Consider the following 13,920-nt stretch of genomic DNA (forward strand, 5'->3'; position numbering starts at 1 on the left):
CGCTGGATAACTGAACTGAAGTTTAAAGTCTGAACACAAAGTTTAACAATGCCACACTAAAAGCCATATCTAAACGCAATTAGAAAACAGTTCACCTGGATGAAAAGATAAACTCGCCAGATGCCTCATATCGCTCCAGATCAGGCTGGTGGTAGACTGCCTATTTTGTTGTGGAATTCATCCAGACTGCTTGCTTTAGCGGATAGTACAGGAATTCTGTTCCAGTCTCGGATGGTTCTAGGGGAAGATGATGTTCTCTCCGTGATGATGGTATATAAGTGGCATGTCCTCACCTGGTTCTAAGGTGACTTTGTATAATGTACGCAGCGCTGTGATGGAATAGTCATTAGTTGATGGTAAATCTTGTACACCAATATCAGTCTGACCTTGGCCCTCCTAATCGATAGTGGTTCCCAGTCCAGTTGCTGTAGTATTGTTGTCATACCCAGCTCTTTATTGGTGTAGTTTCTGGTCACAAATCTAGTCACTCTGTGTTGGACTGGTTCGGGCTGGCTGATTTGGTTGTTGGGGGGGTCTTAGACTGACGAGTTATTCTAGTGGTGGCTTTGCTAGTGTTTGATAGGCCCTGGACTTTGCTGATGGCTTTCATCTTCTCATGATGCGCCGGAATGATCCAATTGTTCTGTTTGCCTTGGAAGTAGCCATATCGATATGTGTGTTCCACTTAAGGTCTTTGCTGACTGTCACTACCAAGTACTTCCTGAATTCTACTTCCTCTGGAATATGGCCACGAATTGTGTAATTGGTCTTAATTGGCTTCCTCTTTCGGGTTATGATCAACACCATCTGCTAGCCCTTTGCCCAACGTTCCCGGGATAACAGGTCATGCCGGAGCAATATCGCGTCTGCCTCCGAACTTAATGTCCCGATAGACGGTCATCAGCAAATAGCTCGACTTTGGAACTTGCTGCATCTGGTATCCCGATGTCTTGTCTTTCACTCCGTGGAATGCTAAATTGTAAAGTAGGCTTTTGTCAGATTCTTTATCGAAGGCTTTTGCACAATCTAGCAGGACAGTGTCTACCTGTTCGCCTTCATAAGTGACAAGCAGACCGAATGAAATTTTTGTCAAAATGGTGTATCACATGGCCGATATGCTTTAATACCTTACAGGGTATCGATGTTAGTGATGCTAGCCAGGGGATGTTCGGTGTTTCTCGCTCTTCTAACAGATAGGAATGATGGACGCATCTCGCGAATCATCTGGAATAACAATGGTACCGCTATCAAGTGACTTTTGGTAGAAAAATGCCAGGATCGGCTATGTGGGTGGCATGATCATGCAGAAATCAAGCTGGTGGTATCCAATCTGTTTTCGAGGCCTTGTAAATGTTGATGTCCAGCATACAAGGGTGAGAACTGTGAACATCGAATGGAACCGATTTAAACTACTCACTATCTGACCGAATACACCTTTCAAGGCAGCCAACCCAATTTTGATAGCAATGCTTATAGTATTCGATCAAGAGACCCATAAGACTCAAAATGTCAAGAGAGAAATATAATCAGAAACATACATACATGTGTATATGTTTTTGATATAATGACGATAAGGAGTGAGGGGTAACGATTTCCCCTACAATATATCATATTAATACACGATTTTAACACAATAAAGCCAAAAGATATTATTTTAAATGATCTCCAATGCCGACGAATGGTATGTATTGTATGTGTTTTTCGCCCACCATAATAAGATTAGAATGTGTCACATAGCACGACAAGTGAGACGGTGTGTCACATAGCACGACAAGTGAGACGGTGTGTCACATAGCAAACCAGGTGAGTCGGTGTGTCACATAGCACACCAGATGAGACGGTGTGTCACATAGCACACCAGGTGAGTCGGTGTGTCACATAGCACACCAGGTGAGACGGTGTGTCACATAGCAAACCAGGTGAGTCGGTGTGTCACATAGCACAACAGATGAGTCGGTGTGTCACATAGCACACCAGATGAGACGGTGTGTCACATAGCAAAGCAGGTGAGTCGGTGTGTCACATAGCACACCAGGTGAGACGGTGTGTCACATAGCACACCAGATGAGTCGGTGTGTCACATAGCACACCAGGTGAGTCGGTGTGTCACATAGCAAAGCAGGTGAAACCGAACCTTCTACTTAATAACATTCTGATTAAACATGTTATTAACCATAAACATCTGGGCATATTTCTTTCTGATAACCTTAGCTGGCATTCTCACATCTCAGAAATTGTAGCCAAAGCAAACAGAATATTAAACATCTTACAAGCATTAGCTTATATTATCCCGCGTTCATGCCTAGAAACACTATATAAAACTATGGTAAGATCGGTTATGGAATATGGCAATATTTTATTTGATAATTGTAGTCAGCAAGAGTCTGACCTTATTGAAAGTGTTCAGCGTAGGGCGGCATTAATATGCACAGGTGGTTATAAGGTAACCAAATATACTAAACTGTTGGTTGAATTGGGATGGGAAAAACTAAGTGATAGACGAAAAAATTGCAGAATAAAAATGTTATTTAAAATTAAGCACGATCTGTGTCCACCATATCTGAAAACTATCTGTCCAATTCAGACTCATAGAACACCAAACTACAACTTTAGAAATTCAAATACTATTCTCCCTATCCTGTCAAGAAAATCTTTCTATCATCAATCCTTCTTTCCAAAATCAATACGTGACTGGAACAATCTACCTGACACATTAAGAAATAGCTCTTCACTAAAGTCCTTCTCTCTTGCACTGTCAAATCTATCCACTCCACAAAAAATCTATTTATAAACATATGGACACGGGAAAGGCAAAATCAATCACACCAGAATAAGAATGGTTTAAGTGCTTTAAACAAACATAGACATTCTTACAACTTAACCAATAACAAATTCTGTGACCTTTGCGTGAACTCCTCCGAAGATGAAATTCATTTCTTTTTACATTGTCCAAAATATAACAGAATCCGTTCCAATATGCTCCGCACTCTTTGTCATATATTCGCTCCAAATGTCAATTCCAACCTCAGTGTAGAGCTCATGCCAAATGTTCTTATATAATTTTATGTGGCTTAGAAACTCTAAACGAAATTGAGAACAAAGCATTATTTGACCATGTATTTGAATATATAGTAAATTCAAACAGATTTTGAACCAACCCCCCATCTTCCTCTCTCTCTCTCTCTGTCTCAGTCCCCCCCCCCTCTCTCTCTCTCTCTCTTTCTCTCTCTCTCTCTCTAAAGTATGTATGTGTGAGTGTTAGCGTGTGCGACATTTGTATGTCTTTTGTGTAATTGTACATATTGTTTGTTTGATATATGTTGAGGAGAGCATCTAGTAGCCTTCGGGCTGTTTGTAATCCTCGTAAAATAAATAAAGAATTAAATTAAACCAGGTGAGTCGGTGTGTCACATAGCACACCAGGTGAGACAGTGTGTCACATAGCACACCAGGTGAGACAGTGTGTCACATAGCACACCAGGTGAGTCGGTGTGTCACATAGCACACCAGGTGAGTCGGTGTGTCACATAGCATACCAGGTGAGTCGGTGTGTCACATAGCACACCAGGTGAGTCGGTGTGTGGAATAGCACATCAGGTAAGTCGGTGTGTCACAAAGCCACGATGGCCCGTTTGAGCCTGTCAAATTACAGCTACGTTATTGAATAAGTTGTACATTTATAAATTGACAAAGTGTACATGACCATTTACTCTTAAGTAGTTGTACATTTATAAATTGACAAAATGTACATGACCATATACGGTGGGCAGGGCAAGGTATCGGCGTGAGTTATTGGGAGACTAGTGAATGGGGAATGTTAAATTCCAGTCTTGACCTTTGGTTCAGCTTTGATTAATATTGCAGCGATAACGTGACAGTTCGACATTCCCTGTAAATGCAGTCAGTTATATAGTATGTGGTCTTCTTTTATCTATAAACATACAAAAGCAACTTAGACGTTGTCTTGAAAACATGACTTCAGCAGATACAATTGTCTGTATACAGAAAAAACGAGGGGACATGGTCTGCGTTTTATTATTTGTCACGTTATCGCTGCAATATTAATCAAAGCTGAACCAAAGGTCAAGACTGGAATCTAACATTCCCCATTCACCAGTCTCCCAATAACTCACGCCGATACCTTGCCCTGCCCACCGTAAATGGTCATGTACGCTTTGTCAATTTATAAATGAACAACATATCTAATCAGGTAGTTGTAATTTGACAGGCTCAAACGGGCCATTGTAAAAAGCACACCAGGTGAGACGGTGTGTCACATGGCACACCAGGTGAGATGGTGTGTCACGTGGTACACCAGGTGAGACGGTGTGTCACGTGGCACACCAGGTGAGACGGTGTGTCACATAGCACTCCAGGTGAGACGGTGTGTCACATAAAGCAAACCAGGTGAGACGGTGTGTCACATAGCACACCAGGTGAGACGGTGTGTCACATAGCACACCAGGTGAGACGGTGTGTCACATGGCACATAAGGTGAGACGTGTCACATGGCACACCAGGTGAGACGGTGTGTTACATAGCACACCAGGTTAGACAGTGTGTCACATAGCACACCAGGTGAAATGGTGTGTCGCATAGCACACCAGGTGACTGTCCTTATATTTTTACCTTTGATCTCTTTAAATTGCCTTGGCTCTTTATCCGGCACTGCAAGGCATCAGAACTCCATACTCAGTAGTTGAGTCAACCAAATCAGGTCATCAATGTCACCTACAATTTGACCTTGACAGAGTTTCAGAAGGTGATATCGTTTCTGTTACAACAGTAGCTAAAGCATGCTCATGTCTTGAAAATTAAGTTGGGTTCTTACTGACAAAAACTACACAAATCAACGAAATTTTGTTGAGGGCCTGTATCGCTCACCTGGTTTTTAATGCCAAGTAATATTCTGGATACAGGTTCATTGTTTATTTTCTGAAGAAATTTGAATATTTACCTCTAATTCCCCTATTGGGCCCCACCATTCCTGCCCCCTGGGGGTCAGAGCCAAAATTTATACAAGCTCTGTTCCCCTTCCCCCAAGGATGTTTGTGGCCAAATTTGGTTATAATCCATGCAGAACTCTATGACTAGTAGCGATTTATAGGATTTACCTTTATTTCCCCTATTGGGCCCCGCCCCTCCTGCCCCCAGGGGGTCAGAGCCAAAATTTATACAAGTTCTGTTCCCCTTCTCCCAAGGATGTTTGTGGCCAAATTTGGTCACAATCCATGCAGAACTCTAGGACAAGTAGCGATTTATAGGATTTACCTTTATTTCCCCTATTGGGCCCCGCCCCTCCTGCCCCTGGGGGGTCAGAGCCAAAATTTATACAAGTTCTGTTCCCCTTCCCCAAAGAATGTTTGTGGCTAAATTTGGTTACAATCCATGCAGAATTCTATGACTAGTAGCGATTTATAGGATTTACCTTTATTTCCCCTATTGGGCCCCGCCCCTCCTGCCCCCGGGGGGTCAGAGCCAAAATTTATACAAGTTCTGTTCCCCTTCTCCAAAGGATGTTTGTGGCCAAATTTGGTCACAATCCATGCAGAACTCTAGGACAAGTAGCGATTTATAGGATTTACCTTTATTTCCCATATTGGGCCCCGCCCCTCCTGCCCCAGGGGGGTCAGAGTCAAAATTTATACAGGTTCTGTTCCCCTTTCCCAAAGAATGTTTGTGGTCAAATTTGGTTACAATCCATGCAGAACTCTATGACTAGTAGTGATTTATAGGATTTACCTTTATTTCCCCTATTGGGCCGCCCCTCCTGCCCCCAGGGGCTCAGAGCCAAAATTTATACAAGTTCTGTTCACCTTCTCCTAAGGATGTTTGTGGCCAAATTTGGTCACAATCCATGCAGAACTCTAGGACAAGTAGTAATTTATAGGATTTACCTTTATTTCCCCTATTGGGCCCCGCCCCTCCTGCCCCCGGGGGCTCAGAGCCAAAATTTTATACAAGTTCTGTTCCCCTTCCCCCAAGGATGTTTATGGCCAAATTTGGTTACAATCCATGCAGAACTCTATGACTAGTAACGATTTATAGGATTTACCTTTATTTCCCCTATTGGGCCCCGCCCCTCCTGCCCCCGGGGGGTCAGAGCCAAATTTTATACAAGTTCTGTTCCCCTTCCCCAAAGAATGTTTGTGGCCAAATTTGGTTACAATCCATGAAGAACTCTATGACTAGTAGCGATTTATAGGATTTACCTTTATTTCCCCTATTGGGCCCCGCCCCTCCTGCCCCCAGGGGGTCAGAGCCAAAATTTATACAAGTTCTGTTCCCCTTCTCCTAAGGATGTTTGTGGCCAAATTTGGTCACAATCCATGAAGAACTCTAGGACAAGTAGCGATTTATAGGATTTACCTTTATTTCCCCTATTAGGCCCCGCCCCTCCTGCCCCCGGGGGCTCAGAGCCAAAATTTATACAAGTTCTGTTTCCCTTCCCCCAAGGATGTTTGTGGCCAAATTTGGTTACAATCCATGCAGAACTCTATGACTAGTAGCAATTCATAGGATTTACCTTTATTTCCTATATTGGGCCCCGCCCCTCCTGCCCCCAGGGGCTCAGAGCCAAAATTTATACAAGTTCTGTTCCCCTTCCCCCAAGGATGTTTGTGGCCAAATTTGGTCACAATCCATGCAGAACTCTATGACTAGTAGCGATTTAAAGGAAATGTTGACGGACAGACAGACGGACGGACGGACGGACGGACGGACGGACGGACGACGGACGACGGACGACGGACGCCGCGCCATGACATAAGCTCACCGGCCCTTCGGTTGGGTTCTTACTGACAAAAACTACACAAATCAACGAAATTTTGTTCTTTAATTGTGATTTTATTAAACCAATATTTCAGAATTATAGATGTACTAGTATGCATCACTCAGTCTTTGTAAGCGCCTTTCTCCTGATTATGCAGTGAGTCACATCACTATATTTAACATATGGACAAGTATTTCTCCATTTTTCTTTCAAACTTTCACATCTCTCTTTTTATACACGGGACCTTCACTCTCATTAGAACATGCACATCTTTCATCAGTCACAGGAACCCAGCTCTCCTGAAGAAATCCTAATTTTCTGAAAACACTCACTTCCCTATTCACACTCTAAAAGAGTAAATTCCAAAGCAACGTTCCAATCCCCAAAACTTGTTATCATCCTTACCTTTTCTTCACATCATTCTCTCTCACACACAATATCTACCGTACCTAAATAAAATTTAATCTTTGTATGTACATGTAACATATTAAATACCAATGTGTTCTTCCTAGAATAATATACAACTTATTTTCAATATCGAAAAATAGTTTATAACATTTATACCGTAACATTAATTTAACAACAAATCACACACAAACATTAGAGTTTTGATTAAAAGAACCGGTATTTAGGACACAGGAGCTAGAGTAACACGGGTTGGTATCAGGACTGGTTGTACAGATAGAGTTGCAATTGAAAAATCAATACACAATACAAATAATGCCAGGATATACCTAAATCTCTAACAGGTGTATATACCAAATAGAATGGGGAACAAGAGCCCAAGGACACTTAACATGTTCTTGGTATCTATATGTATGGTTAAAACAGATACATACTTTGTCTTCAGTAATGTAATCCAATCATATCTAGCAAATAGCACATTACAGATGGAACATTGTAATTGATAATGTATGTAGTCATTATGGAGAGTTATCTACCCTTGGAAGAAGGTATAGATAGTTTTGTCATTACATTGTCCAAATAAGAAAAATTCTGTTTTTCTGTTCTTTTCAAAACGTAAATTGCAAATAGATCAATCTGTGATCAAGGGTTGTTAATCATATCTACATATTGTAATTAAGGTTCATTCAATTATTTGGGAAACATTTGAATTCACATTTGAGTTCTCTTATGAAAATTCAAATCTTGCATAAATAAAGTAAAGATTTACCATAAGTAATTACAAAGAGATTTGGTTGTCAGTTGAGTTATATAAGAAAAAGAACAGGAATAGACTTGAAATGTTTCAGATTAAATCTAACTCAATACTCTCAATAAAATTACAGCCAAATCAAACCTGGTGACTAGAGTAATTTATAAATATATTCATCTATTTATCACATACAACAGACTGATGATGATTAAATGTTATACGTACAAAATAGATCAATAAACAACTGGAAATCACCTTTCTTCACAATGAATCTAACACATGACAGATCTTACATCAAACAAAACCAGTAGTTTCAGTTTAAGTTGAACCAAATCAGCATGTCAACAAAAATGAATGCCTTAATATTTTTTTAACAAGAAGTGAAATAATCTAACATCAACAAGAAAATTGATGACAGTAGTAATCAAACTTTAATCGAAATTAAACCACAGAAATTTAAAGCTAATAAGTATGTATATCTTTATTTATGGTTTCAAATGTTTTCCTGTCCGTCAGCTGTTATTAAAGCAACAGTAGTAATATTTGAAAGGGAAGTAACTCTTATAGCTCAAAACATCAAAGTTTGAACTTCAAAAATTACTTTTTTAGCATGTACATATACTTAAAATTGTAAGATAGATGATGAATTTTATCTAAATTTTATCTCCTTACATGAATAATGCAGATAAATAATTCATGAAATTAGTGTTACATCTGCTAACTCAGTTTGTCTTTTATAGATTTCTACAATCTATTTTAAATCATGGGATTTAATAATTGTAGCCTTAATAAGAAAATCTTGCACCACAGATATAGACCATTCCTTCAGACTTAAACTATGTACAGTCTGACTACTGTACACTTCTAAAAGGTAATTTATTACATGTAGGGTGACTTTGACAACTGAAACACCTTTGACAATTTTAGCACTAATCAAATTGAAGATACTCCAAGAAAAAGGTGCAAGAATAACACTTGCCAGCAAAGACTTGATATGTAGTTATTTACATAACCAGTCTACAATATACATCACTTGTGTTTTGAGGGAAGTGAAGTAAGGTCCAAAAGTGTTCCTTTAGGCCATAAATCAATGGGGAAATAGAGATGGAGTTTATAGTGAGACCTTGCTGTAGTGTGTCTACCCACAACACCCCCCACTCGACTGTTGCTGAGGCTCGTCATCGTCCACCACCAACACACTCTTCCTGTTACTCTTAGAGTTCTTCTGATTATCCTCACCAGCCCTCTGTATCATTGCTGCAGCAAGGATTACAAAAAACTTTAACAGCATAAAAAGGAGGTTCATACACTGCATGAATTGATATTTTAATCAAAATATCACCAAACTTTAAAATCACAGAACTAAACAAAGCAGACTGAGGACTGCTGTAATAACAAACACCAACTTAACAATTATCCTCAAAATGTCAAACATGGACACTTGTTTTTCACATAAATCTTCATACTCCAAATGTAATTTGTATTTATTGTATATTTTCTTTAAATACAAATCATTTTAGGACTAAACACTGCAAACTACCCATGCAAAATTCTGTAAATCTAGGAACACCTAATTCAATAGGCAACTAGTGTGTTTACTAAATTACCTAAAGCTTTTCTAAATAGTAAATAGTATGGTAATACTGACCTTTACTTAAGTCGAGGAACAGCTCCTCAATGCCTTTGTTCAACTTGGCTGATGTGTGAAAATGCTGTGCTCCTACCGATGATGCATACCTATAAAACAAAAATATTATAAGCACAGGCATTACATTAAATTGTTATCTGCAGACTGTCACTTACAACTATATCATTAAACTTCCATCCAATTCATTTAAGCAATAAACTGTTACCAGATTGGACATACAGTTGATATGAAGCCCATCCGGAAGGAAGATAAATAGAATGGCAACCATTAGGGCGCCATGAATATTTATCTTTCGGACGGATCGGCTTCATATCAACTGTATGTCCAATCTGGTAACAGTTTATTACTTATATTTCCATTACGATTATTAAAATTCAACACTATACACGTATATCATTTGAATTTTCCCGCTTGCGCTAGTGTTGACGTCACCAAGTTTAATAAACGGAACAGCCATATCATCAGCTTCTGAATATAGTTCAACACAAAACGATTTGAAACAAGCAAACAAATGAAAATTATGCGATGAAATTTTTTAATAAATGCTATTTTGTAAACATGATAATACTATTAGATTTCATAGACCACACAACTTTAAAACCACTTTTTAAATTATTTGACCGTTATGTATAGGCGTAAGTATATATTGTATACACTGTCCGTGACGCGGCGGAAACGTTAAATATTCATACACTTGACCAGATTGGAGTTCATAGCGTGATATTGCCCATCTGGTTTAACATAGATCAAACGGGAAACTGAAAGTAGAATGGAAATATAGTAGGATATTTATCATCTTATTCTTCTTCATCAATGCAAACAACATTGTGAAGTGTTGTAGATTTCCATCCATTATTACCATATAATCTGCACAAAGCAATGTGTCTTTATGGCTGAACTCTTTGGAGAATATACATAATACTACAAAGTTATGTAGAAATGAATATGTAAAGGAGATTTATAGCTATACTTACGCCTCAGCCTCTGCTACAGAAACGTGTCGTTCTTTTTCTAAGTCTATCTTGTTACCAGCTATACACAAATTTATATCATTTCCGAGCATACGTCTCAATTCTTTAACCCAATTTTTCACCTGTAAATAACAAAAATCATTATGAACATTTATGCCCACCAGAGAATTCTAAGGCCTTTACAGAATCATGCAGGAAACTAATACTTAACAAAATATATTCTGCAATACTAAATTCCATTTATTTTACTCAAAACATCCCCTCTTTATCTGCTGAAACCTATTCACTATAATAAAATGTGCCTAATTTACTGATATTATCAGCTTCTAGATATTTGTCTACCTAGCTATCTTACTACAGTGTCCTGTTCACACACGTATATTTAACATATCTGTCCCTCGTTAATTGATATACATGTATATCATTACCTTCTGGAAGGAATCCTCATCAGTAATGTCGTAAACCAGAATGGCTCCGTTACTGTCTCGGTAATAGATAGGTCCCAGGGCATGGAACCTTTCCTGTCCTGCAGTGTCCTGTAAGTAATATCCGACCAACTTTTGATTGAGGTACAATTTGTAAATGTGTAGATAAATATCATTTACAGTTATTTCACTTTTATGCGACTTAAAGCACTAGTCCGATGCCCATGACAAGTAATTTTACGGCCGGACTAGTGCCAGTTGTAATGAACTAGTTTGATTGGACTAGTGGCTCCCCACCCGATTACAATTGGTAAATACTATATTTACAAGACCAGTAGGCAATTGAATTTTTCAAATTATGTATTTTGAGCGCAATTTGTATCCGATTATTTCAGTCCGGATGCATCATTTTGGGAGAATTTGCGTTCACAAACGCATCCAGGCTGTAATTTGGGTCAAAAATTGAAACCGACCATGACTGAAGTGCTTAAGCAAAACCGCTGTATATTTAATTTGGACTAGTAAATAAATAAGTCAGACTAGTAAAATTGTGGGATTTACTAGTCCAAATGACTAGCAGCAGCGTAAAAAATTAGCGTCACAGACTGTCAATGGATTTTTGAATACCAGGTATTCAAATACCAACAGAATACAAAATGTATTGTTGTTCCAGCAGGTTAAAAGCTAGTCATTATATTACTATAGTGTTTGACCTTTTTTATTTATCTAAATAAAAACATTAATCTAAAATACATAGTTTCCTTGTTATTTTTTTTCCAAAACATGCAACTTCATTTTTTTTACTTTTCTTTTTTCCATCTTGATTAGGGGACACATTGAAAATCTGTTTTGTCTACATGTACACGGTAAAATCACTTCATTGCCCCATATTACATATACATAGGCATTAATAAAATGAAATCAAATTAAGATTTAAATTTTAAAAAACGTAATTTAAGATACAGTAAGTACATGTAATTATCATAAATACTTACCCAAATTGATAAATTAACTCTCTTCCCTCCAATGTTTAATTTCTTGTTCAGAAATGATGCCTATATGGAAAAGGGAAAACAAAATAAAAAGAAAATTACAAAGAGTGGATTGTTTAGTTTTTTAGCATGTGATTCAAATTCATATCATATACACAAGACGACCAGAGAATCAGCTTTATTAACACTGTAGTAAATATTTCAAATTTTAAAAATGTAAACCTAGAAAAAACCACAATTAATTATAAGAGATCCCAGAGGGATATTGGCGCCCGCAAAAGAATGATCTATGTCTGACATATGACAGAAGGATCTTTTCTCTGCTTTTCAAACTTTAACAATCAAAATCCAAGATGGCAGTCAGTCGGCCATTTTGTTGACCGATCAGTTCTAAAATGCGATATGCACAACTAGGGCCTAGAGAAACCTACAGATGAGATTTGAGAAAAAATCCCTTCAGTGCTTTCTGAGAAATAGCATAACAAACTTAAACTATCAAAATCCAAGATGGCGGCCAGTCGGCCATCTTGTTCACCAATCAGGATCAGGATTAGGACTGATCAGTCAAAAACATGCACCTTATAACGTAAACACACTGCTGTAAGAAAGATAGGAGTAGTTCTAGTGAAAAAATTTCTTTACTACACTGGCAAGGGCCAGGCTTTGGCATACCACAATGTGTAATGGCGGACAGCAAGCGAGTTTGAACATTTCACATACATTTCACTACAGTGGGCTATTCTGGCAATTTCTGGCATATCAGAGTAAAACCAACTAATATAATTTTCATTAGAACCGATTTGTTTCCGATATATATGCAAATTTTAATGTACTCCTAGACTGATTTGTCCCTTTAATCTGTTACAGTAAACATGCATATGCATTTTACTTTTAACCTTTGAGACACATAATCATATTGCCATTCACATGTAAAAGACTTGCAAGTTCATGTATTATGGGATATAGCGCTGATGTAATTAGCGGCATCACATGTGGTAATAAAAACAACATAAATGGGGATGAGCGCTTATAGGGTGAGGGGCGATAATCAATATTTTATCTGCTGTTCACAAATGTTTTGAAGTTTTAACACTTTTAATGATGTTAAATTGACACAAGTTAAATATGAATGTTAAACTTGGTTACTAAGTTATTATTATTCTTATCAAGACTGGACTGGATCAATCAATGGTAACCCGCAGGTAGCAGAATTTGTAGAGCACCCAGCTATTTTTGGAGGGATCCATGATTTTGGTACCAAATGGTGTCGGGAATTCCGTGTATATGTTCGGGTATAGGCCAATAGTAGTTTATTGACAGAGACGATCAACAACTAGGCCTAACGTTCTACATCTGTCAAAAGCGATCAATGTCTGGATATAGGTTATTTATCAATGCAATGTGTGACCCAATACTGTGCGTGAATGGTATCATGAATTATAACTAGCTAATAACACAAACATAAGCTTTATGCACCTGTAATGTAGTTAAATGTTTGTCGTTAAATTTGTTCTCGATGTATCGTAAAACAAGTGACGTTTTCCCAACACATCCTTCTCCGAGTAACACAACTTTGAACGAGTAATTACGTCCTCCACCAGAGCTGGCACCAGCCATGACAGATCATACAGTTTTAAACAACACAAACTCAACGCGTGAATCAAATTCGCCTCTTCTGATTCATCAATGCTGTTGTTTCAGGTCAATTGAAGATGACAAATTTCCAAGAATATCATAACATGGCGTTTTCATTGATATTTGTGTCACATGAGCAAAGTCCGTCGGATTTCTCTAGTTTTTCAGCTAAATTGGATGCTCGATCAAGAAAAGCTCCGAAAGGCATCATTGTCCCATAAGACATTACAAAAATCACGATATTATTCTATCGGCACTGAAATTGATGTATTCCTTCACAAAATTCTCTAAAATGAATAGAAATACTTAGTTAACAAGTTT

General features: G+C 38.2%; 1 protein-coding gene across 1 annotated transcript; it reads right to left on the minus strand.

Annotated features, from left to right (window-relative positions):
• Positions 1 to 6,825: 6,825 nt before the first annotated feature.
• LOC138305704 (ras-related protein Rab-21-like) lies at positions 6,826 to 13,744 on the minus strand. Its single transcript, XM_069245989.1, has 6 exons — positions 13,441 to 13,744; positions 11,968 to 12,027; positions 10,976 to 11,083; positions 10,551 to 10,669; positions 9,577 to 9,665; positions 6,826 to 9,185 (listed from the first exon to the last, which is right to left on the minus strand). The coding sequence occupies exons 1-6, from the start codon at positions 13,579 to 13,581 to the stop codon at positions 9,067 to 9,069; spliced, it is 636 nt and encodes a 211-aa protein (XP_069102090.1). The 5' UTR covers positions 13,582 to 13,744; the 3' UTR covers positions 6,826 to 9,066.
• Between the last annotated feature and the right edge of the window lie 176 nt (positions 13,745 to 13,920).

The sequence above is a fragment of the Argopecten irradians genome, chromosome 1 (assembly GCF_041381155.1).
Source record: "Argopecten irradians isolate NY chromosome 1, Ai_NY, whole genome shotgun sequence".
Lineage (NCBI taxonomy): Eukaryota > Metazoa > Mollusca > Bivalvia > Pectinida > Pectinidae > Argopecten > Argopecten irradians.